This window comes from Ranitomeya imitator, chromosome 6 (assembly GCF_032444005.1).
Source record: "Ranitomeya imitator isolate aRanImi1 chromosome 6, aRanImi1.pri, whole genome shotgun sequence".
Lineage (NCBI taxonomy): Eukaryota > Metazoa > Chordata > Amphibia > Anura > Dendrobatidae > Ranitomeya > Ranitomeya imitator.
The window spans coordinates 4,033,502-4,058,519 of record NC_091287.1 but is presented as its reverse complement, the minus strand read 5'-3'; the positions used below and the strand labels follow the sequence as shown (position 1 = coordinate 4,058,519).

Below are 25,018 nucleotides of genomic sequence, written 5' to 3'. Positions count from 1 at the left end.
AACCATGGATACATTTGTGAAAGCCAGGGATGGGACCCTACGGTCGCCTGGCTCCATAGAGATGTTCAGAGAAGCCAGGTCATGACCCTCCGGGCAACTGGCCTTGTACCTGAATGGACTGCCATCTCCCTAAGCTTGTCGTTACCTTCTCTCTGTGAATGTCACAGGTGGAATAATCGGCCCTGGAAGCTCTGAAGTAACAGCTGCTCTTATTCTGTCGGGTCAGCGGAAGGATGAGACTCTGTACTGTGCACCATCTTGGGTATTTTAATGGGACTATCTATGTGTTATCTGCCTATTTTGTGGTTCAATAAAGTATTGTTGCACTGTTTTACCCTCACCCAGTGTTGTCTGTGTAGCATTACGCCCACGGAGGGAGGAGAGCGGGTGTTCGGTGGGATGATCCCTGGTCAATGCTGTTTCAGCTAGGGGACCAGGGTGCCCATTGACCATTGTGGAGACACGGGTCAGAGGGTGCTCTAGTCCACTAGCCTGACACCGCATGGACCAGGGCTCATCCCACCAAATGCCCGCTCTCCTTTCTCCGTGGGCGTAATGCTACACAGACAACACTGGGTGAGGGTAAAACAGTGTGACAATACTTTATTGAACCACAAAATAGGCAGATAACACATAGGTAGTCCCAGCTAACACCCAGGATGGTGTCGGGAAGAAGCAGGAGGAGGAGGAAGTATGGGACAGGGACCTCAGCGGTGAGTAAGCCGGCGTCCCTGTCTGGGGAGTGGGGGGAAGTGTGCAGGGATTCCAACACTACAGTACCACAACTCCACAACTGCTCCTTGGTCTTCCAAACCTTTTCTTGACCTCTACTGTTCCTGGTAATGGCAACTGTCTTATTACATTTTCGAACTGAGGAAAGGGCTACGTGAAAACGCTTTAGTCTCTTCTTATAGCCTCCTCCTGCTTTGTGGGCCTCCACCATTTTAAATTTCAGAGTGCTCGGTAGCTGCTTAGAAGAACCCATGGCTGCTGTATTTTTGGCACAAGGTTAGAGGAAACTGAGTTTTTATAAAGCTGGGAAATTTGCATCACATGGCCTTTCCTAGCGATGATGGTGAACAAGCCATAAAATATTTAAGGTCTAAAACTTTCGTCAAAGTTGTCTGAGCTCACAAAGCTCCGAGGGGGCCCAAACTTTTGCATCAGCCCCTTTTCCTTTTTGTAATTTTTAAAATGCAAGAAAATGACAATATTTTTGGGGGTTAAAATACAAAGGAAATATGTCATCTGTAACTTTAGGCCTTTTAGAGATCATTTCATCTTCAACTTGCTTAACTGTTAACTGTTCACAATTACAGTAATTCTGGTCAGGGGCCCCAAACCTTTACATGCCACTGTACAGAGGGTACGGAAAGTATTCAGACCCCTTTACATTTTTCACTCTGTTTCATTGCAGCCATTTGGTAAATTCAAAAGAGTTCATTTTTTCTTATTAACCCCTTCCCGACCTGTGACACAGCGTATGCGTCATGAAAGTCGGTGCCAATCCGACCTGTGACGCATATGCTGTGTCACAGAAAGATCGCGTCCCTGCAGATCGGGTGAAAGGGTTAACTCCCATTTCACCCGATCTGCAGGGACAGGGGGAGTGGTAGTTTAGCCCAGGGGGGTGGCTTCACCCCCTCGTGGCTACGATCGCTCTGATTGGCTGTTGAAAGTGAAACTGCCAATCAGAGCGATTTGTAATATTTCACCTAAAAAAATGGTGAAATATTACAATCCAGCCATGGCCGATGCTGCAATATCATCGGCCATGGCTGGAAATACTAATGTGCCCCCACCCCACCCCACCGATCGCCCCCCCAGCCCCCCGATCTGTGGCCCGCTCCCCTCCGTCCTGTGCTCCGCTCCCCCGTCCTCCTGTCCGCTCCCCCCGTGCTCCAATCACACCCCCCCGTGCTCCAATCAAACCCCCCCGCACTCCGATCCCCCCCCGTGCTCCGATCCACCCCCCCTGCACACCGATCCACCCCCCCTGCACACCGATCCACCCGCCCGCACACCGATCACTCTCCCCCATGCTCCGATCCCTCCCCCCCGTGCTCCGACGCCCCCCCGTGCCCTGATCTCCCCCCCCCTGTGCCCTGATCTCCCCCCTTATACTTACTGATCCTGGCGGGGTCCGTCCGTCTTCTTCCCCGGGCGCCGCCATGTTCCAAAATGGCGGGCGCATGCGCAGTGCGCCCGCCGAATCTGCCGGCCGGCAGATTCGTTCCAATGTGAATTTTGATCACTGTGATATAATCTATCACAGTGGTCAAAATAAAAAAACAGTAAATGACCCCCCCCATTTGTCCCCCATAGATAGGGACAATAATAAAATAAAGAATTTTTTTTTTTTTCACTAAGGTTGGAGTTAGAACTAGGGTTAGGGGTAGGGTTAGGGGTAGGGTTAGGGGTAGGGGTAGGGTTAGGGTTAGGGGTAGGGTTAGGGGTAGGGGTAGGGTTAGGGGTAGGGGTAGGGTTAGGGGTAGGGTTAGGGTTTCGGTATGTGCACACGTATTCTGGTCCTCTGCGGATTTTTCCGCAGCGGATTTGATAAATCCGCAGTGCTAAACCGCTGCGGATTTATGGCAGATTTACCGCGGTTTTTCTGCGCATTTCACTGCGGTTTTACAACTGCGATTTTCTATTGGAGCAGTTGTAAAACCGCTGTGGAATCCGCAGAAAGAAGTGACATGCGGCGGAATGTAAACCGCTGCGTTTCCGTGCAGTTTTTCCGCAGCATGTGTACAGCGATTTTTGTTTCCCATAGGTTTACATTGAACTGTAAACTCATGGGAAACTGCTGCGGATCCGCAGCGTTTTCCGAAGCGTGTGCACATACCTTTAGAATTAGGCTATGTGCACACGGTGCGGATTTGGCTGCGGATCCGCAGCAGTGTTCCATCAGGTTTACAGTACCATGTAAACCTATGGAAAACCAAATCCGCTGTGCCCATGGTGCGGAAAATACCGCACGGAAACGCTGCGTTGTATTTTCCGCAGCATGTCAATTCTTTGTGCGGATTCCGCAGCGTTTTACACCTATTCCTCAATAGGAATCCGCAGGTGAAATCCGCAGTAAATCCGCAGGTAAAACGCAGTGCCTTTTACCCGCGGATTTTTCAAAAATGGTGCGGAAAAATCTCACACGAATCCGCAACGTGGGTACATAGCCTTAGGGTTAGGGTTGGGTTGGAATTAGGGTTGTGGTTAGGGTTAGGAGTGTGTTGGGGTTAGGGTTGTGGTTAGGGGTGTGTTGCGGTTAGGGTTGTGGTTAGGGTTACGGCTACAGTTGGGATAAGGGTTAGGGGTGTGTTGGCGTTAGAATTGAGGGGTTTCCACTGTTTAGGCACATCAGGGGGTCTCCAAACGCAACATGGCGCCACCATTGATTCCAGCCAATCTTTTATTCAAAAAGTCAAATGGTGCTCCTTCCCTTCCGAGCCCCGACGTGTGCCCAAACAGTGGTTTACCCCCACATATGGGGTATCAGTGTACTCAGGACAAACTGGGCAACAATTACTGGGGTCCAATTTCTCCTGTTACCCTTGAGAAAATAAAAAATTGCTTGCTAAAACATCATTTTTGAGGAAAGAAAAATGATTTTTTATTTTCACGGCTCTGCGTTGTAAACGTCTGTGAAGCACTTGGGGGTTCAAAGTGCTCACCACATATCTAGATAAGTTCCTTGGGGGGTCTAGTTTCCAAAATGGGGTCACTTGTGGGGGGTTTCTACTGTTTAGGCACACCAGGGGCTCTGCAAACGCAACGTGACGCCCGCAGACCATTCCATCAAAGTCTGCATTTCAAAACGTCACTACTTGACTTCCGAGCCCCGACATGTGCCCAAACAGTGGTTTACCCCCACATATGGGGTATCAGCGTACTCAGGACAAACTGGGCAACAATTACTGGGGTCCAATTTCTCCTGTTACCCTTGAGAAAATAAAAAATTGCTTGCTAAAACATCATTTTTGAGGAAAGAAAACGTATTTATTATTTTCACTGCTCTGTGTTATATACTTCTGTGAAGCACTTGGGGGTTCAAAGTGCTCACCTCACATCTAGATAAGTTCCTTTCGGGGTCTAGTTTCTAAAATGGGGTCACTTGTGGGGGGTTTCTACTGTTTAGCCACATCAGGGGCTCTGCAAACGCAACGTAACGCCCGCAGAGCATTCCATCAAAGTCTGCATTTCAAAATGTCACTACTTGACTTCCGAGCCCCGACATGTGCCCAAACTGTGGTTTACCCCCACATATGGGGTATCAGCGTACTCAGGAGAAACTGTACAACAACTTTTGGGGTCAAATTTCTCCTGTTACCCTTGGGAAAATAATAAATTGCAGGCTAAAAAATCATTTTAGAGAAAATAAAATTTTTATTTTATTTTCATGGCTCTGCGTTATAAACTTCTGTGAAGCACTTGGAAGTTCAAAGTCCTCACCACACATCTAGATTAGTTCCTTTGGGGGTCTAGTTTCCAAAATGGGGTCATATGTGGGGGATCTCCAATGTTTAGGCACACAGGGGCTCTCCAAACGTGACATGGTGTCCGCTAATGATTGGAGCTAATTTTCCATTTAAAAAGCCAATTGGCGTGCCTTCCCTTCCGAGCCCTGCCGTGCGCCCAAACAGTGGTTTACCCCCACATATGGGGTATCAGCGTACTCAGGACAAACTGGACAACAACATTTGCGGTCCAATTTCTCCTATTACCCTTGGCAAAATAGGAAATTCCAGGCTAAAAATCATTTTTGAGGAAAGAAAAATTATTTTTTATTTTCATGGCTCTGCATTATAAACTTCTGTGAAGCACCTGGGGGTTTAAAGTGCTCAATATGCATCTAGATAAGTTCCTTGGGGGGTCTAGTTTCCAAAATGGGGTCACTTGTGGGGGAGCTCCAATGCATAGGCACACAGGGGCTCTCTAAACGCGACATGGTGTCCGCCAACAATTGGAGCTAATTTTCCATTCAAAAAGTCAAATGGCGCGCCTTCCCTTCCGAGCCCTGCCGTGTGCCCAAACAGTGGTTTACCCCCACATATGAGGTATCGGCGTACTCGGGAGAAATTGCCCAACAAATTTTAGGATTCATTTTATCCTATTGCCCATGTGAAAATGAAAAACTGAGGCGAAAAGAATTTTTTTGTGAAAAAAAAAGTACTTTTTCATTTTTACAGATCAATTTGTGAAGCACCTGAGGGTTTAAAGTGCTCAATATGCATCTAGATAAGTTCCTTGGGGGGTCTAGTTTCCAAAATGGGGTCATTTGTGGGGGAGCTCCAATGTTTAGGCACACGGGGGCTCTCCAAACACGACATGGTGTCCGCTAACGATGGAGATAATTTTTCATTCAAAAAGTCAAATGGCGCTCCTTCCCTTCCGAACCTTACCATGTGCCCAAACAGTGGTTTACCCCCACATGTGAGGTATCGGTGTACTCATGAGAAATTGCCCAACAAATTTTAGGATCCATTTTATCCTGTTGCCCATGTGAAAATGAAAAAAATTGAGGCTAAAAGAATTTTTTTGTGAAAAAAAAGTACTTTTTCATTTTTACGGATCAATTTGTGAAGCCCCCGGGGGTTCAAAGTTCTCACTATGCATCTAGATAAGTTCCTTGGGGCGTCTAGTTTCCAAAATGGGGTCACGTGTGGGGGAGCTCCAATTTTTAGGCACACGGGGGCTCTCCAAACGTGACATGGTGTCCGCTAAAGAGTGGAGCCAATTTTTCATTCAAAAAGTCAAATGGCGCTCCTTCCCTTCCAAGCCCTGCCGTGCGCCCAAACAGTGGATTACCCCCACATATGAGGTATCAGCGTACTCAGGACAAATTGGACAACAACTTTCGTGGTTCAGTTTCTCCTTGTACCATTGGGAAAATAAAAAAAATGTTGCTAAAAGATAATTTTTGTGACTAAAAAGTTAAATGTTCATTTTTTCCTTCCATGTTGCTTCTGCTGCTGTGAAGCACCTGAAGGGTTAAAAAACTTCTTGAATGTGGTTTTGAGCACCTTGAGGGGTGCAATTTTTAGAATGGTGTCACTTTTGGGTATTTTCAGCCATATAGACCCCTCAAACTGACTTCAAATGTGAGGTGGTCCCTAAAAAAAATGGTTTTGTAAATTTCGTTGTAAAAATGAGAAATCGCTGGTCAAATTTTAACTCTTATAACTTCCTAGCAAAAAAAAATTTTGTTTCCAAAATTGTGCTGGTGTAAAGTAGACATGTGGGAAATGTTATTTATTAACTATTTTGTGTCACATATCTCTCTGGTTTAACAGAATAAAAATTCAAAATGTGAAAATTGCGAAATTTTCAAAATTTTCGCCAAATTTCCGTTTTTATCACAAATAAACGCAGAATTTATTGACCTAAATTTACCACTAACATGAAGCCCAATATGTCACGAAAAAACAATCTCAGAACCGCTAGGATCCGTTGAAGCGTTCCTGAGTTATTACCTCATAAAGGGACACTGGTCAGAATTGCAAAAAACGGCCAGGTCATTAAGGTCAAAATAGGCTGGGTCATGAAGGGGTTAATGTGCACTCTGCCCCCATCTTGACTGAAAAAAACAGAAATGTAAAAATGTTTGCAAATGTATTAAAAAATAAAACTGAAATATCCCATGGTCATAAGTCTTCAGACCCTTTGCTCAGTATTGGTAGAAGCCCCTTTTGAGTTAGTACAGCCAGGAGTCTTCTTGGGAATGATGCCACAAGTTTTTCCCCCCTGGATTTGGGGATCCTCGGCCATTCCTCCTTGCGGATCCTCTCCAGTTCCGTCAGGTTGGATGGTGAACGTTGGTGGACGCCATTTTCAGGTCTCCAGAGATGCTCCATTGGGTTTAGGTCAGGGCTCTGGCTGGGCCGGTCAGGAATGGTCACAGAGTTGTTCTGAAGCCGCTCCTTTGTTATTTTAGCTGTGTGCTTAGGATCGTTGTCTTGTTGGAAGGTGAACCTTCAGCCAAGTCTGAGGTCCAGAGCCTCTGGAAGAGGTTTCCATCCAGGATCTCTTTGCACTCAACCGCACTTATGTTTTCTTCAATGACAACCAGTCGTCCTGTCCCTGCAGCTGAAAAACACCCCCATAGCATGATGCTGCCACCACCATGTTTCAATGGTTGGGATTGTATTGGGCAGGTGATGAGCAGTGCCTGGTTTTCTTCACATACCGCTTAGAATTATCACCAAAAAGGTCTATCTTCATCTCATCAGACCAGAGAATCTTATTTCTCATAGTCTGGGAGTCCTTCATGTGTTTTTTTTTTTTAGCAAACTCTATGCGGCCTTTCATATGTCTTGCACTGAGGAGAGGCTTCCGTCGGATCACTCTGCCATAAAGGCCCAACTGGTGGAGGCTGCAGTGATAGGTGACTTTGTGGAACTTTCTCCCATCTCCCTACTGCATCTCTGCAGCTCAACCACAGTGATCTTGGGGTTCTTCTTTACCTCTCTCACCAAGGCTCTTCTCCCACGATTGCTCAGTTTGGCTGGACGGCCAGGTCTAGGAAGACTTCTGGTGGTCCCAAACTTCTTCCATGTAAGGATTATGGAGGCCACTGTGCTCTCAGGAACCTTGAGTACTGCAGAAATTCTGATGTAACCTTGGCCAGATCTGAGCCACAATTCTGTCTCTGAGCTCCTTGGCTGGTTCCTTTGGCCTCTTGATTCTCATTTGGTCTGACATGCACTGTGAGCTGTGAGGTCTTATATAGACAGGTGTGCGCCGCTCCAAATCAAGTCCTATCAGTTTAATTACACAGCTGGACTCCAATGAAGGAGGAGAACCATCTCAGGGAGGATCACAAGGAAATGGACAGCAGGTGACTGACATATGAGTGTCTGAGCAAAGGGGCTGAAGACTTATGACCATGGGATATTTCAGGTTTTCTTTTTATTAAATTTGCAAAAATTTCTACATTTCTGTTTTTTTCAGTCAAGATGGGGGGCAGAGTGAACATTAATGAGGAAAAATGAACTTTGAATTTACCAAATGGCTGCAATGAGACAAAGAGTAAAAAATGTAAAAGGGTCTGAATACTTTCCGTACCCATTGTATGTGTATATTGGTGTGCTCTGTGTATATATGTGTATATTGTATATGTACTGTGTATGTGTGTAATATGTATACTTGTCTGTGAGTGTGCACTGTGTATACACTCATGTATTACATATTAGCATGTGTACATTTTAACCCCTTAATGATCGGGCCAATTTTTACAATTCTGACCACTGTCCCTTTATGAGGTTATAACTCTCGAACGCTTCAACGGATCCCGGTGATTCTGACATTGTTTTCTCGTGACATATTGTACTTCATGATACTGGTAAAATTTCTTTGATATTACCTGCGTTTATTTGTGAAAAAAAACAGAAATTTGGCGAAAAGTTTGAAAATTTCGCAATTTTCCAACTTTGAATTTTCATGCCCTTAAATCACAGAGATATGTCACACAAAATAGTTAATAAATAACATTTCCCACATGTCTACTTTACATCAACACAATTTTGGAACAACATTTTTTTTCTCGTTAAGTAATAAGGGTTAAAAGTTTCTCATTTTTACATCATTTTTTTTTTAGGGACCACATCACATGTGAAGTCACTTTGAGTGGTCTATATGATTAAAAAAAATACCAAAAAGTGACACCATTCTAAAACCTGCGCCCCTCAAGGTGCTCAAAACCACATTCAAGAGGTTTATTAACCCTTCAGGTGCTTCACGAGAACTAAAGCAATGTGGAAGGAAAACATGAACATTTTACTTTTTTCACAAAAAATTTACTTTGGAACCAAACTTTTATTTTCACAAGGGTATCAGCAGAAAATGGACCACAGAATTTGTTGTGAAATTTCTCCTGAGTACATCGATACCTTGTATGTGGGGGAAAGCCACTGTGTGGGCGCATGGCAGGGCTCAGAAGGGAGGGAGCACCGTTTGGCATTTTGAATGCAAAATTGGCTGGAATCGATGGTGGCGCCATGTGGCATATGGAGACCCCCTGATGTACCTAAACAGTGGACCCCCCAATTTTAACTCCAAACCCAATGCAACCCTATCCCCAACACAACCGTAACCCTAATCCCAACACAAACCTAACACCAACACCACACCCCTAACCCCAACACAACCCTAATCCCAACCCTAACACCAACACAACCCTAACCCCAACACAACACTAACACCAACACCACACCCCTAACCCCAACACCACACCCCTAACCCCAACACAACCCTAACACCAACACCACACCCCTAACCCCAACACCACACCCGTAACCCCAACACAACCCTAACACCAACACCACACCCGTAACCCCAACACAACCCTAATCCCAACCCTAACTACACTCCTAACCACACCCCTAACCCTAGCTGTAACCCCTACCATAACCCTAGCCCCAACCCTAATGGAAAAAATACCTTTTTATTATTGGGGTGTAAAGAGGGTTTTATTTACCATTTTTTTTTACTTTGATCACTGTGGTAGGGTCTATCACAGTGATCAAAATGAACCAGCAAGAGAAATCTATTGTTGCCGGGTGCCGGCCAGCAGCTCACTGCACATGCGCCCGCCATTTTTTTCCTGGAAGAAGATGCTGGGGGACACAGCCGGAAGGACCGGGGGACATCGCAGGTACCGGGGGGCTCGGGGGACCCCATTTCTCTCCTCTAATGTGCTAGGTCATATCAGAGGAAAGAGAAATAAATAGGAAAACTGACTCTTTTTTTTTGTGGTCGCTATTAGTCTGTGATTAACGTTGGGGTCTTAGCTAGCCGAGACCCTGGAGATTTTCCCATGCTGGGGGGCGCTGTAACCTTATTTCTCAGCGTCATTAAAAAGTGGCACTGAGGAATAAGTATCCTAACTGCCGCCATTAAAAGGCAAATCGGCTGTCGTTAAGGGGTTATTCTTCGTGTATATGTGCATGTGTTTACAGAGTGGCCCAGATACAAGTAATGCTGACGGGAGCAGTCATTATCCTCCTGATTGTCACCAGGTTGTGCAGGGTGACCGCTGTGTGGCCCCGGAGCAGTGCCCCTGTGTCCTCCAATCAGGGCCCACGTTCCTCTGGATGGAGAATCTCACTATGGAAGAAAGAAGAAGAGAATACCCAGCGGGAACAACTCTACAGTACCAGTGTAATAACTGGTGAGAGGCGGGGCAGGAAGTGAGGAGGCGGGGCAGGAAGTGAGGAGGCGGGGCAGGAAGTGAGGAGGCGGGACAGGAAGTGAGGAGGTGGGGCAGGAAGTGAGGAGGTGGGACAGGAAGTGAGGAGGTGGGGCAGGAAGTGAGGAGGGTGGGGCTGTGGAAAGGGGCTGAGCAGGGTGGAGGAGGAGGTGAGGCAGAACAAGGAAGGACTGGGAGGCCGGGCAGGAGGAAGCTGAGCAGCGAGAAGGAAGGGCAGGTGCAGGGAGTAATATCTCTACTATAGACATGTTGCTCTCTCCTGCAGCTCCTGCCATACGGGAAGCTTTGTGTGCTCCGCTCAGGACTGTGCAGGTGAGATGTTTGCGCTGCAGCGGTTCTGTGCGCTGCTCTCTCTGGTGGTGACTGATATTCGTCTGTCTTGCAGTGGACTGTCAGTGGTCGCAGTGGTCGTCCTGGTCTTCATGTTCTGTAACTTGTGGAAGTGGAGTCCAAACCTCACAGCGGCACCAGATCCGACAGCGGCTGTACGATGGAGAGGAATGCGCTGGGCCCCCGACACGCCGCAGGGAATGTGAGACCCCCGACTGCAGTAAGTAGGGGGGTCCACCTAACACTGCACCAGCTTTTTCTGGGACACCGCCCCCCGCTCCACCGCTGCCGGGACATACCCAATCCATCACCATGGGGACATACACGGCCCCAGGTACATACAGAGCCCCCGGTACATACACGGCCCCGGGTACATACACGGCCCCCGGTACATACACGGCCCCGGGTACATACACGGCCCCGGGTACATACACTGCCCCGGGTACATACACGGCCCCAGGTACATACACGGCCCCAGGTAAATACACGGCCTCGGGTACATACACGGCCCCGGGTACATACACGGCCCCAGGTACATACACAGCCCCCGGTAAATACACGGCCCCAGGTACATACACGGCCCCCGGTACATACACGGCCCCGGGTACATACACGGCCCCGGGTACATACACAGCCCCCGGTACATACACGGCCCCAGGTACATACACGGCCCCAGGTACATACACGGCCCCAGGTACATACAGAGCCCCCGGTACATACACGGCCCCGGGTACATACACGGCCCCGGGTACATACAGAGCCCCCGGTACATACACGGCCCCGGGTACATACACTGCCCCGGGTACATACACTGCCCCGGGTACATACACTGCCCCGGGTACATACACAGCCCTGGGTACATACACGGCCCCAGGTACATACACGGCCCCGGGTACATACACTGCCCCAGGTAAATACACGGCCTCGGGTACATACACGGCCCCGGGTACATACACGGCCCCCGGTACATACACGGCCCCGGGTACATACACGGCCCCAGGTAAATACACGGCCTCGGGTACATACACGGCCCCGGGTACATACACGGCCCCCGGTACATACACGGCCCCAGGTACATACACGGCCCCAGGTAAATACACGGCCTCGGGTACATACACGGCCCCGGGTACATACACGGCCCCGGGTACATACACGGCCCCGGGTACATACACGGCCCCGGGTACATACACGGCCCCGGGTACATACACGGCCCCGGGTACATACACGGCCTCGGGTACATACACGGCCCCGGGTACATACACGGCCCCGGGTACATACACGGCCCCGGGTACATACACTGCCCCGGGTACATACACTGCCCCGGGTACATACACTGCCCCGGGTAAATACACGGCCTCGGGTACATACACGGCCCCGGGTACATACACGGCCCCGGGTACATACACGGCCCCGGGTACATACACTGCCCCGGGTACATACACGGCCCCGGGTAAATACACGGCCCCGGGTACATACACGGCCCCAGGTACATACACGGCCCCGGGTACATACACGGCCCCGGGTAAATACACGGCCCTGGGTACATACACGGCCCTGGGTACATACACGGCCCCGGGTACATACACGGCCCCGGGTACATACACGGCCCCGGGTACATACACGGCCCTGGGTACATACACGGCCCCGGGTACATACACGGCCCTGGGTACATACACGGCCCCGGGTACATACCTGAAACATTCCAGCGACATCCTCACCCTGTGTTTGTGCCGTCCTCTGTCCAGGTTGCCCTGTTGGGGAGCGGTGGAGGCGGTCGGTCCCCGGTGAGGACTCCTGTGAGCCGACCTGTCAGGAGGTTTATGAAGAGCAGAGCAGGAACTGCAGTGTGGGGGGCCCAGGCGGCTGTGTGTGTGAGGCAGGGAGGTACCGCAGCAGCCGAGGCACATGTGTGACTGCCGAGCACTGCGAGTGTCAGCACGAAGGAAAGGACTATCTGGTGAGTAACACCCATCATCACTACAGCGTCCTACTGAGACTGGAGGGACCCCGATAATCACCCTGCGGCCCCCCACACCCCGATAATCACCCTGCAGCCCCGACACCCCAATTATCAACCTGCAGCCTCCCACACCCGATAATCACCCTGCAGCCCCCCACACCCCGATAATCACCCTGCAGCCCCGACACCCCAATTATCAACCTGCAGCCCCCACACCCCGATAATCACCCTGCAGCCTCCCACACCCCGATAATCACCCTGCAGCCCCCCACACCCCGATAATCAACCTGCAGCCCCCCACACCCCTATAATCACCATGCAGCCCCCACACCCCTATAATCACCCTGCAGCCCCCACACCCCTATAATCACCCTGCAGCCCCCACACCCCTATAATCACCCTGCAGCCCCCACACCCCTATAATCACCATGCAGCCCCCACACCCCTATAATCACCCTGCAGCCCCCCACACCCCGATAATCACCCTGCAGCCCCCACACCCCTATAATCACCCTGCAGCCCCCACACCCCTATAATCACCATGCAGCCCCCACACCCCTATAATCACCCTGCAGCCCCCCACACCCCGATAATCACCCTGCAGCCCCCACACCCCTATAATCACCCTGCAGCCCCCACACCCCGATAATCACCCTGCAGCCCCCCACACCCCGATAATCAACCTGCAGCCCCCCACACCCCTATAATCACTCTGCAGCCCCGACACCCCGATAATCACCCTGCAGCCCCGACACCCCGATAATCACCCTGCAGCCCCCACACCCCGATAATCACCCTGCGGCCCCCCACACCCCGATAATCACCCTGCAGCCCCGACACCCCTATAATCACCCTGCAGCCCCGACACCCCGATAATCACCCTGCAGCCCCCCACACCCCGATAATCACCCTGCAGCCCCGACACCCCGATAATCACCCTGCAGCCCCCACACCCCGATAATCACCCTGCAGCCCCGACACCCCGATAATCAACCTGCAGCCCCCGACACCCCTATAATCACCCTGCAGCCCCCCACACCCCGATAATCACCCTGCAGCCCCGACACCCCGATAATCACCCTGCAGCCCCCGACACCCCTATAATCACCCTGCAGCCTCCCACACCCCGATAATCACCCTGCGGCCCCCCACACCCCGATAATCACCCTGCAGCCCCGACACCCCGATAATCACCCTGCAGCCCCGACACCCCGATAATCACCCTGCAGCCCCGACACCCGATAATCAACCTGCAGCCCCGACACCCCGATAATCACCCTGCAGCCCCGACACCCCAATTATCAACCTGCAGCCCCCGACACCCCGATAATCACCCTGCAGCCCCCCACACCCCGATAATCACCCTGCAGCCCCCCACACCCCGATAATCACCCTGCAGCCCCGACACCCCGATAATCAACCTGCAGCCTCCCACACCCCGATAATCACCCTGCAGCCCCGACACCCCGATAATCACCCTGCAGCCCCGACACCCCGATAATCACCCTGCAGCCCCCCACACCCCGATAATCACCCTGCAGCCCCCCACACCCCGATAATCACCCTGCAGCCCCCCACACCCCGATAATCACCCTGCAGCCCCCCACACCCCGATAATCACCCTGCAGCCCCGACACCCCGATAATCACCCTGCAGCCCCCCACACCCCTATAATCACTCTGCAGCCCCGACACCCCGATAATCACTCTGCAGCCCCCCACACCCCTATAATAACTCTGCAGCCCCCCACACCCCGATAATCTCCCTGCAGCCCCCCACACCCTGATAATCACCCTGCAGCCCCCCACACCCCGATAATCACCCTGCAGCCCCCCACACCCCGATAATCTCCCTGCAGCCCCCCACACCCCGATAATCACCCTGCAGCCCCGACACCCCAATTATCACCCTGCAGCCCCCCACACCCCGATAATCACCCTGCGGCCCCCCACACCCCGATAATCACCCTGCAGCCCCGACACCCCGATAATCACCCTGCAGCCTCCCACACCCCGATAATCACCCTGCAGCCCCCACACCCCGATAATCACCCTGCAGCCCCGACACCCCTATAATTACCCTGCAGCCCCCCACACCCCTATAATCACCCTGCAGCCCCCCACACCCCGATAATCACCCTGCAGCCCCGACACCCCGATAATCACCCTGCAGCCCCGACACCCCGATAATCACCCTGCAGCCCCCCACACCCCGATAATCACCCTGCAGCCTCCCACACCCCGATAATCACCCTGCAGCCCCGACACCCCGATAATCACCCTGCAGCCCCCCACACCCCGATAATCACCCTGCGGCCCCCCACACCCCGATAATCACCCTGCAGCCCCGACACCCCGATAATCACCCTGCAGCCTCCCACACCCCGATAATCACCCTGCAGCCCCCACACCCCTATAATCACCCTGCAGCCCCCCACACCCCGATAATCACCCTGCAGCCCCCACACCCCTATAATCACCCTGCAGCCCCCCACACCCCTATAATTACCCTGCAGCCCCCACACCCCGATAATCACCCTGCAGCCCCGACACCCCTATAATTACCCTGCAGCCCCCCACACCCCTATAATCACCCTGCAGCCCCCCACACCCCGATAATCACCCTGCAGCCCCGACACCCCGATAATCACCCTGCAGCCTCCCACACCCCGATAATCACCCTGCAGCCCCGACACCCCGATAATCACCCTGCAGCCCCGACACCCCGATAATCACCCTGCAGCCCCCCACACCCCGATAATCACCCTGCAGCCTCCCACACCCCGATAATCACCCTGCAGCCCCGACACCCCGATAATCACCCTGCAGCCCCCCACACCCTGATAATCACCCTGCGGCCCCCCACACCCCGATAATCACCCTGCAGCCCCGACACCCCGATAATCACCCTGCAGCCTCCCACACCCCGATAATCACCCTGCAGCCCCCACACCCCTATAATCACCCTGCAGCCCCCCACACCCCGATAATCACCCTGCAGCCCCCACACCCCTATAATCACCCTGCAGCCCCCCACACCCCTATAATTACCCTGCAGCCCCCACACCCCGATAATCACCCTGCAGCCCCGACACCCCTATAATTACCCTGCAGCCCCCCACACCCCTATAATCACCCTGCAGCCCCCCACACCCCGATAATCACCCTGCAGCCCCGACACCCCGATAATCACCCTGCAGCCCCCCACACCCCTATAATTACCCTGCAGCCCCCACACCCCGATAATCACCCTGCAGCCCCCCACACCCCTATAATTACCCTGCAGCCCCCCACACCCCTATAATTACCCTGCAGCCCCCACACCCCGATAATCACCCTGCAGCCCCGACACCCCTATAATTACCCTGCAGCCCCCCACACCCCTATAATCACCCTGCAGCCCCCCACACCCCGATAATCACCCTGCAGCCCCGACACCCCTATAATCACCCTGCAGCCCCCCACACCCCGATAATCACCCTGCAGCCCCCACACCCCTATAATCACCCTGCAGCCCCCCACACCCCTATAATTACCCTGCAGCCCCCACACCCCGATAATCACCCTGCAGCCCCGACACCCCTATAATTACCCTGCAGCCCCCCACACCCCTATAATCTCCCTGCAGCCCCCCACACCCTAATAATCAACCTGCAGCCTCCCACACCCCGATAATCACCCTGCAGCCCCGACACCCCGATAATCACCCTGCAGCCTCCCACACCCCGATAATCACCCTGCAGCCCCGACACCCCGATAATCACCCTGCAGCCCCCCACACCCCGCTAATCACCCTGCAGCCCCCCACACCCCGATAATCACCCTGCAGCCCCGATACCCCGATAATCACCCTGCAGCCCCGATACCCCGATAATCACCCGGCAGCCCCCCACACCCCAATAATCACCCTGCAGCCCCGATACCCCGATAATCACCCTGCAGCCCCCCACACCCCGATAATTACCCTGCAGCCCCCCACACCCTGATAATCACCCTGCAGCCCCCCACACCCCGATAATTACCCTGCAGCCCCCACACCCCTATAATCACCCTGCAGCCCCGACACCCCAATTATCAACCTGCAGCCCCGACACCCCAATTATCACCCTGCAGCCCCCGACACCCCAATAATCACCCTGCAGCCCCCGACACCCCAATTATCACCCTGCAGCCCCGACACCCCGATAATCACCCTGCAGCCCCGACACCCCGATAATCACCCTGCAGCCCCGACACCCCAATTATCACCCTGCAGCCCCCGACACCCCAATTATCAACCTGCAGCCCCCGACACCCCGATAATCACCCTGCAGCCCCGACACCCCGATAATCACTCTGCAGCCCCCACACCCCTATAATCTCCCTGCAGCCCCCACACCCCGATAATCACTCTGCAGCCCCCACACCCCGATAATCACTCTGCAGCCCCCACACCCCGATAATCACCCTGCAGCCCCGACACCCCGATAATCACTCTGCAGCCCCCACACCCCTATAATCTCCCTGCAGCCCCCACACCCCTATAATCACTCTGCAGCCCCCACACCCCGATAATCACCCTGCAGCCCCGACACCCCGATAATCACTCTGCAGCCCCCACACCCCTATAATCTCCCTGCAGCCCCCACACCCCGATAATCACTCTGCAGCCCCCACACCCCGATAATCACTCTGCAGCCCCCACACCCCGATAATCACTCTGCAGCCCCTCACACCCCTATAATCACTCTGCAGCCCCGACACCCCTATAATCACCCTGCAGCCCCGACACCCCGATAATCACTCTGCAGCCCCCACACCCCTATAATCTCCCTGCAGCCCCGACACCCCTATAATCTCCCTGCAGCCCCCACACCCCTATAATCTCCCTGCAGCCCCCCACACCCCGATAATCACTCTGCAGCCCCCACACCCCTATAATCACCCTGCAGCCCCCACACCCCGATAATCACTCTGCAGCCCCCACACCCCTATAATCTCCCTGCAGCCCCCACACCCCTATAATCTCCCTGCAGCCCCCACACCCCTATAATCTCCCTGCAGCCCCCCACACCCCGATAATCACTCTGCAGCCCCCACACCCCGATAATCACTCTGCAGCCCCCACACCCCGATAATCACCCTGCAGCCCCGACACCCCGATAATCACTCTGCAGCCCCCACACCCCTATAATCACCCTGCAAGCCCCCCACACCCCTATAATCACCCTGCAGCCCCCGACACCCCGATAATTACCCTGCAGCCCCCCACACCCCTATAATCACCCTGCAGCCCCCGACACCCCGATAATTACCCTGCAGCCCCCACACCCCGATAATCACCCTGCAAGCCCCCCACACCCCTATAATCACCCTGCAGCCCCGACACCCCGATAATCACCCTGCAGCCCCCACACCCCAATAATCACCCTGCAGCCCCCCACACCCCGATAATCACCCTGCAGCCCCACACCCCGATAATCACCCTGCAGCCCCACACCCGATAATCACCCTGCAGCCCCGACACCCCGATAATCACCCTGCAGCCCCCCACACCCCTATAATCTCCCTGCAGCCCCCCACACCCCTATAATCACCCTGCAGCCCCGACACCCCGATAATCTCCCTGCAGCCCCCAAACCCCGATAATCTCCCTGCAGCCCCCACACCCCGATAATCTCCCTGCAGCCCCCCACACCCCTATAATCTCCCTGCAGCCCCGACACCCCGATAATCTCCCTGCAGCCTCCCACACCCCGATAATCACCCTGCAGCCCCCAAACCCCGATAATCTCCCTGCAGCCCCCCACACCCCTATAATCACCCTGCAGCCCCGACACCCCGATAATCTCCCTGCAGCCCCGACACCCCGATAATCACTCTGCAGCCTCCCACACCCCGATAATCACCCTGCAGCCCCCACACCCCGATAATTACCCTGCAGCCCCGACACCCCTATAATCACCCTGCAGCCCCGACACCCCTATAATTACCCTGCAGCCCCCCACACCCCGATAATCACCCTGCAGCCCCCCACACCCCGATAATCACCCTGCAGCCCCCACACCCCGATAATCTCCCTGCAGCCTCCCACACCCCGATAATCACCCTGCAGCCCCCAAACCCCGATAATCTCCCTGCAGCCCCCCACACCCCTATAATCACCCTGCAGCCTCCCACACCCCGATAATCACCCTGCAGCCCCCACACCCCGATAATTACCCTGCAGCCCCGACACCCCTATAATCACCCTGCAGCCCCGACACCCCTATAATTACCCTGCAGCCCCCCACACCCCGATAATCACCCTGCAGCCCCCCACACCCCGATAATCACCCTGCAGCCCCGACACCCCGATAATCACTCTGCAGCCCCACACCCCTATAATCACCCTGCAGCCCCCCACACCCCTATAATCACCCTGCAGCCCCGACACCCCTATAATCACCCTGCAGCCCCCACACCCCTATAATCACCCTGCAGCCCCCACACCCCGATAATCACTCTGCAGCCCCCCACACCCCTATAATCACCCTGCAGCCCCGACACCCCTATAATCACCCTGCAGCCCCCACACCCCTATAATCACCCTGCAGCCCCCCACACCCCGATAATCACCCTGCAGCCCCGACACCCCTATAATCACCCTGCAGCCCCCACACCCCTATAATCACCCTGCAGCCCCCCACACCCTGATAATCACCCTGCAGCCCCGACACCCCTATAATCACCCTGCAGCCCCCACATCCCTATAATCACCCTGCAGCCCCGACACCCCTATAATCACCCTGCAGCCCGACACCCCTATAATCACCCTGCAGCCCCCCACACCCCGATAATCACTCTGCAGCCCCCCACACCCCTATAATCACCCTGCAGCCCCCACACCCCTATAATCACCCTGCAGCCCCCACACCCCGATAATCACTCTGCAGCCCCCCACACCCCTATAATCACCCTGCAGCCCCCCACACCCCGATAATCACCCTGCAGCCCCGACACCCCTATAATCACTCTGCAGCCCCCACACCCCTATAATCACCCTGCAGCCCCCCACACCCTGATAATCACCCTGCAGCCCCGACACCCCTATAATCACCCTGCAGCCCGACACCCCGATAATCTCCCTGCAGCTCCCCACACCCCTATAATTACCCTGCAGCCCCCCACACCCCTATAATAACTCTGCAGCCCCCCACACCCCGATAATCACTCTGCAGCCCCGACACCCCGATAATCTCCCTGCAGCCCCCCACACCCCGATAATCTCCCTGCAGCCCCCCACACCCCTATAATCACCCTGCAGCCCCGATACCCCGATAATCACCCTGCAGCCCCCCACACCCCTATAATCTCCCTGCAGCCCCCCACACCCTGATAATCACTCTGCAGCCCCGATACCCCGATAATCTCCCTGCAGCCCCCCACACCCCGATAATCACCCTGCAGCCCCCCACACCCTGATAATCACTCTGCAGCCCCGATACCCCGATAATCACTCTGCAGCCCCGACACCCCTATAATTACCCTGCAGCCCCGACACCCCGATAATCATCCTGCAGCCCCGACACCCCGATAATCATCCTGCAGCCCCCCACACCCCAATTATCAACCTGCAGCCCCCGACACCCCTATAATCACCCTGAAGCCCCCACACCCCTATAATCACCCTGAAGCCCCCACACCCCTATAATCACCCTGAAGCCCCCCACACCCCTATAATCTCCCTGCAGTTCACTCATAGACTGTGTTGTATTCTGTGCAGCCCGGAGAGGACTGGCAGGACGGCTGCCACATGTGTCGCTGTGTGAACGGGATCGGAGTCTGTGCCACAAAGTGTCCCCCGCTCCAGTGTGCCGAGGTGAGGACACCGGACAGCGATTACAGCACACCGACACCACGGTAACGAGGATTATTACAGCACACCGACACCACGGTAACGAGGACTATTACGTCACACCGACACCACGGTAACGAGGATTATTACATCACACCGACACCACGGTAACGAGGATTATTACGTCACACTGACTCCACTGTAACGAGGATTATTACATCACACCGACACCACGGTAACGAGGACTATTACATCACACCGACACCACGGTAACGAGGATTATTACATCACACCGACACCACGGTAACGAGGACTATTACATCACACCGACACCACGGTAACGAGGATTATTACATCACACCGACACCACGGTAACGAGGATTATTATATCACACCAACATCACGGTAACGAGGATTATTACATCACACCGACACCACGGTAACGAGGATTATTACATCACACCGACACCACGGTAACGAGGACTATTACATCACACCGACACCACGGTAACGAGGATTATTAAATCACACCGACATCACGGTAACGAGGATTATTACATCACACCGACACCACGGTAACGAGGATTATTAAATCACACCGACATCACGGTAACGAGGATTATTACATCACACCGACACCACGGTAACGAGGATTATTACATCACACCGACAGACACCACGGTAATGAGGATTATTACATCGCACCAACACCACGGTAACGAGGATTATTACATCACACCGACACCACGGTAACGAAGATTATTACGTCACACCGACATCACGGTAATGAGGATTATTACGTCACACCGACTCCACTGTAACGAGGATTATTACGTCACACCGACTCCACTGTATCGAGGATTAATACATCACAACGACAGACACCACGGTAACGAGGATTATTACATCACACCGACACCACGGTAACGAGGATTATTACATCATATCGACTCCATGGTAACGAGGATTATTACATCACACCGACAGACACCACGGTAACGAGGATTATTACATCACACCGACACCACGGTAACGAGGATTATTACATCATATCGACTCCACGGTAACGAGGATTATTACATCACACCGACACCACAGTAACGAGGATTATTACATCGCACCGACACCACGGTAACGAGGATTATTACATCATATCGACTCCATGGTAACGAGGATTATTACATCACACCGACAGACACCACGGTAACGAGGATTATTACATCACACCGACACCACAGTAACGAGGATTATTACATCGCACCGACACCACGGTAACGAGGATTATTACATCATATCGACTCCATGGTAACGAGCATTATTACATCACACTGGGGTAATGATGCTTATTAAATCACACTGGGATATAAAGGTTTATGCTGTAATGACCAGTTTCTATGTGACAGGTGGAGGTGAAGGTGCTGGAGCCCGGAGGATGCTGCCCCGTGTGCCGCAGACTGATGGAAGGTAGGATCGTACGTTGTACTGTGTACTTAGGGGCGTCTTGGGATCTTGTGCTCGGAGAGAATATCATCATTGAATAGTCACAGCAGTGGAGCTCAGGGTTTGTCTTAGTGAGCAGAGCCAGTCTAATGGCTCCTGGCTAGTCATGTGGGACAGGGGGCTACTCTAGTGGCTCCTGCCTAGTCACATGGGGCAGGGCCAAGCCTATTGGCTTCTGGCTGGTCACGTGGACAGGGCTACTCTAGTGGCTCCTGGCTGGTCACGTGGAACAGGGGGCTACTCTAGTGGCTCCTGGCTAGTCACGTGGGGCAGGGCCAAGCCTATTGGCTCCTGGCTGGTCACGTGGGACAGGGCTACTCTAGTGGCTCCTGGCTAGTCATGTGGGACAGGGCTACTTTAGTGCCTCCTGGATGGTCACATGGGGCAGGGCTAGTCTGGTAGCTCCTGGCTAGTCTCGTGGGGCAGGGCCTTCCTATTGGCTCCTGGCTGGTGACATGGGACAGGGTCAGTTTATTGACTGCTCTCCGGTCACTTAGTATGGGACCTATCTAGTGGCGCCTGCCTGGTCACGTGGGATGGGGCCAGTCTAGTGTCGCCTGGCTCTTGTATTCCACTATGAAATAGACATGCGGGAGCAATGACTTTTGATAGATTCGCCAATGAGAACCTGATGTGTTTGGTGGCTTCTGGGCTCATGTTCATCCATTATAATCTATAGTAATGTGGTCATCTCTCTACAGATGGCTCCCCAGTCTGCAAACTCCACACTGAGGTCAGGAACATCACCAAAGGTGGCTGCTACCTGGAGAATGTGGAGGTCCACTTCTGTCGTGGTCAGTGCTCATCCTGGACCAATGTCCTAGCAGAGGTAAAAGGTCATAGATGGGGTTAAAAGGTCAACGATAATAGCAGGGATTACAGGCAGGACAACTGAGGGATGGTCGGGGATTAGAAGTGGGAGGATGGAGGGAAGGTTGGGGATTGCAGTAGGGGTGACAGAGGGAACTTCAGTGACTACAGGTGGGACAATAATGGGAAGGTTGAGGATTACAGATGGGACAACGGGAGGGAATGTTGGTGATTACAGGTGGGACAACAGAGGGCAGGTCGGTGAATACAGGTGGAACAATTTAGTGAAGATTAGTGATAATGACTAATGAAGGACAAGGGGTTACAGGCGGGATGACAAAGGAAAGAACGGGGATTACAAGCAGGATGATGGAGGGAAGATTGGAGAAAACAGCTGGGACGTAGGAGGGAAAGTCAGTGATTACAAGTGTGATAATGGCAAGAAGGTCGGGAGATACAGGTGGAATAACTGAAGGAAGGTCAGGGTTACAAGTGGAATGATAGAGGGAACATCTGTGATTACAGGTTGAATGACAGAGGGAAGGTAGGGGATCAGAGGCGGGATGACAGAGGGAAGGTAGGGGATCAGAGGCGGGATGACAGAGGGAAGGTAGGGGATCAGAGGCGGGATGACAGAGGGAAGGTAGGGGATCAGAGGCGGGATGACAGAGGGAAGGTAGGGGATCAGAGGCGGGATGACAGAGGGAAGGTCGGAGTTACAGGCGGGAACGATGGAGGGAAGGTTGATGATTACATGCGGGATGACAGAGGAAAGTCTGGAATTACAGGCGGGACGATGGAGGGAAGGTCGGGGATTACAGGCAGGATGACAGAAAGAAGGTTAGGAAATACAGGCGGGACGATGGAGGGAAGGTCGGGGACTACAAGTGGGATGTCAGAGGGAAGGTTAGGGACAACAGGGAGGACAACAGATGGCAGGTCAGGGTTTACAGGTGGAATGACTGGGAAGGTTGGGGATTACAGACGGGACGACGAAGGGAAGGTCATGGATTAGAAGCGGGACAATGGAGGGAAGGTCAGGGAATATAGGAAGGACAACTGAGGGAAAGTCAGTGATTACAGGCAGGACATTGGATGGAAGGTCAGTGATTACAGGTGGAATGACGGAGGGAAAGACAGTGATTACAGGTTTGATGAAGGGGAGAAGATTTTGTATTACAGGCGTGATGACAGAGGGAAGGTCAGTGATTACACACAGGATAACGGAAGGATGTCAGGGATTACAAGCAGGAAAATAGAAGATAAGTCAGGGATTACAGACCGGACAACAGCGGGAAGGTCAGGGATTGCAGGTGGTGTTAGAGGGTTTGGCATACATTATGTTACCACCCAGCCTCGTTGTCTCTGCAGGAACCGTATCTTCAGACCATGTGTGACTGCTGCAGCTACAGACTGGACCCCGAGAGCCCGGTGAAGATCCTGAACCTCCGCTGTGAGGATGGCGAGGAGGAGCCGGTAGTTCTCCCTATGATTCACAGCTGCGAGTGCACTGGCTGTCAGGGTGCGTAGCAATAAAAAGGACTTCCCCTGCCGAACATCAGTCACAGATCTCACTACTGTCCGGTAGCAGCCATTACTATCTGGTATCCTCCTTTACTTTCATTACCCGAAGTGATGATCCGCAGTTTTTTGGAATTGTATTGAATTTCATTTTGTGTAGGCATCTCTTAGGTTTTGCCTCTTGTGCAATCACTAATAATCACTGGTATATGGGCCATGCACTGATTCTCACTGTCTTCACAGGTGGAGACTTCTCCAAGCGCTGAACCCTGCGCCAGTGATCCCTCTGCCGCTGATCCCTCCGCCGCTGATGCCCAGGTGTCTGGCTCTTCTTCCCTTGTGCTGTAGTCACACTGAATGTATATAATATTAATAAACCTTTTTTTGCAACAAATTTTGCATCTTTTCTTCATTTTATGTATGTTGTCTCCCCCATTACCTCCCAGGCGCTGAGCGTCTCTTCTCAGTTCTTTTCCTTCTCTTTCCTCATGTGGGCCAATCTTCTATCCTCAGTGACAAAGTTAATCTTCTGAGAATTATCCACCCCACAAATGATGAGAAGACCCCATGACATGATTGATTGAATGGTTGTACAAAAACGAGACATTATCAGGACCCCGTCTGGTGACTGCTCGGCCAGGTGATGGCCCTGCCTGGTGATGGCTCAGTCCGATGACGCTCGGCCGGTAATACCAATCCCGATTGTGCGATGATTGTCAATATTGTGGAAAAAAAACAATAAAAAGTTCCAACATTTGTGAACAAAGACTGAATAATCAGAACAGAGGAAAGCATTCAAATGACGAGAAGGGGACAACGTGTCCTGCTGGATCCCAATGTGTCAAGATGGTGAATAATCCCATCAAATAATGACC

General features: G+C 53.0%; 1 protein-coding gene across 1 annotated transcript in view; it reads left to right on the top strand.

The window, feature by feature from the left end:
• Positions 1 to 24,537, top strand: part of LOC138642333 (SCO-spondin-like) — a 410,056-nt gene extending 385,519 nt beyond the window's left edge. The window contains exons 100-108 of the mRNA XM_069730432.1: positions 10,017 to 10,168; positions 10,473 to 10,519; positions 10,593 to 10,757; positions 12,283 to 12,494; positions 20,241 to 20,336; positions 21,716 to 21,776; positions 22,514 to 22,641; positions 23,994 to 24,144; positions 24,387 to 24,537. Coding sequence (XP_069586533.1) covers positions 10,017 to 10,168; positions 10,473 to 10,519; positions 10,593 to 10,757; positions 12,283 to 12,494; positions 20,241 to 20,336; positions 21,716 to 21,776; positions 22,514 to 22,641; positions 23,994 to 24,144; positions 24,387 to 24,409 — 1,035 coding nt within the window. The 3' untranslated portion in view covers positions 24,410 to 24,537. The remainder of the gene's footprint in view (positions 1 to 10,016; positions 10,169 to 10,472; positions 10,520 to 10,592; positions 10,758 to 12,282; positions 12,495 to 20,240; positions 20,337 to 21,715; positions 21,777 to 22,513; positions 22,642 to 23,993; positions 24,145 to 24,386) is intronic.
• The last annotated feature ends 481 nt before the right edge of the window (positions 24,538 to 25,018 follow it).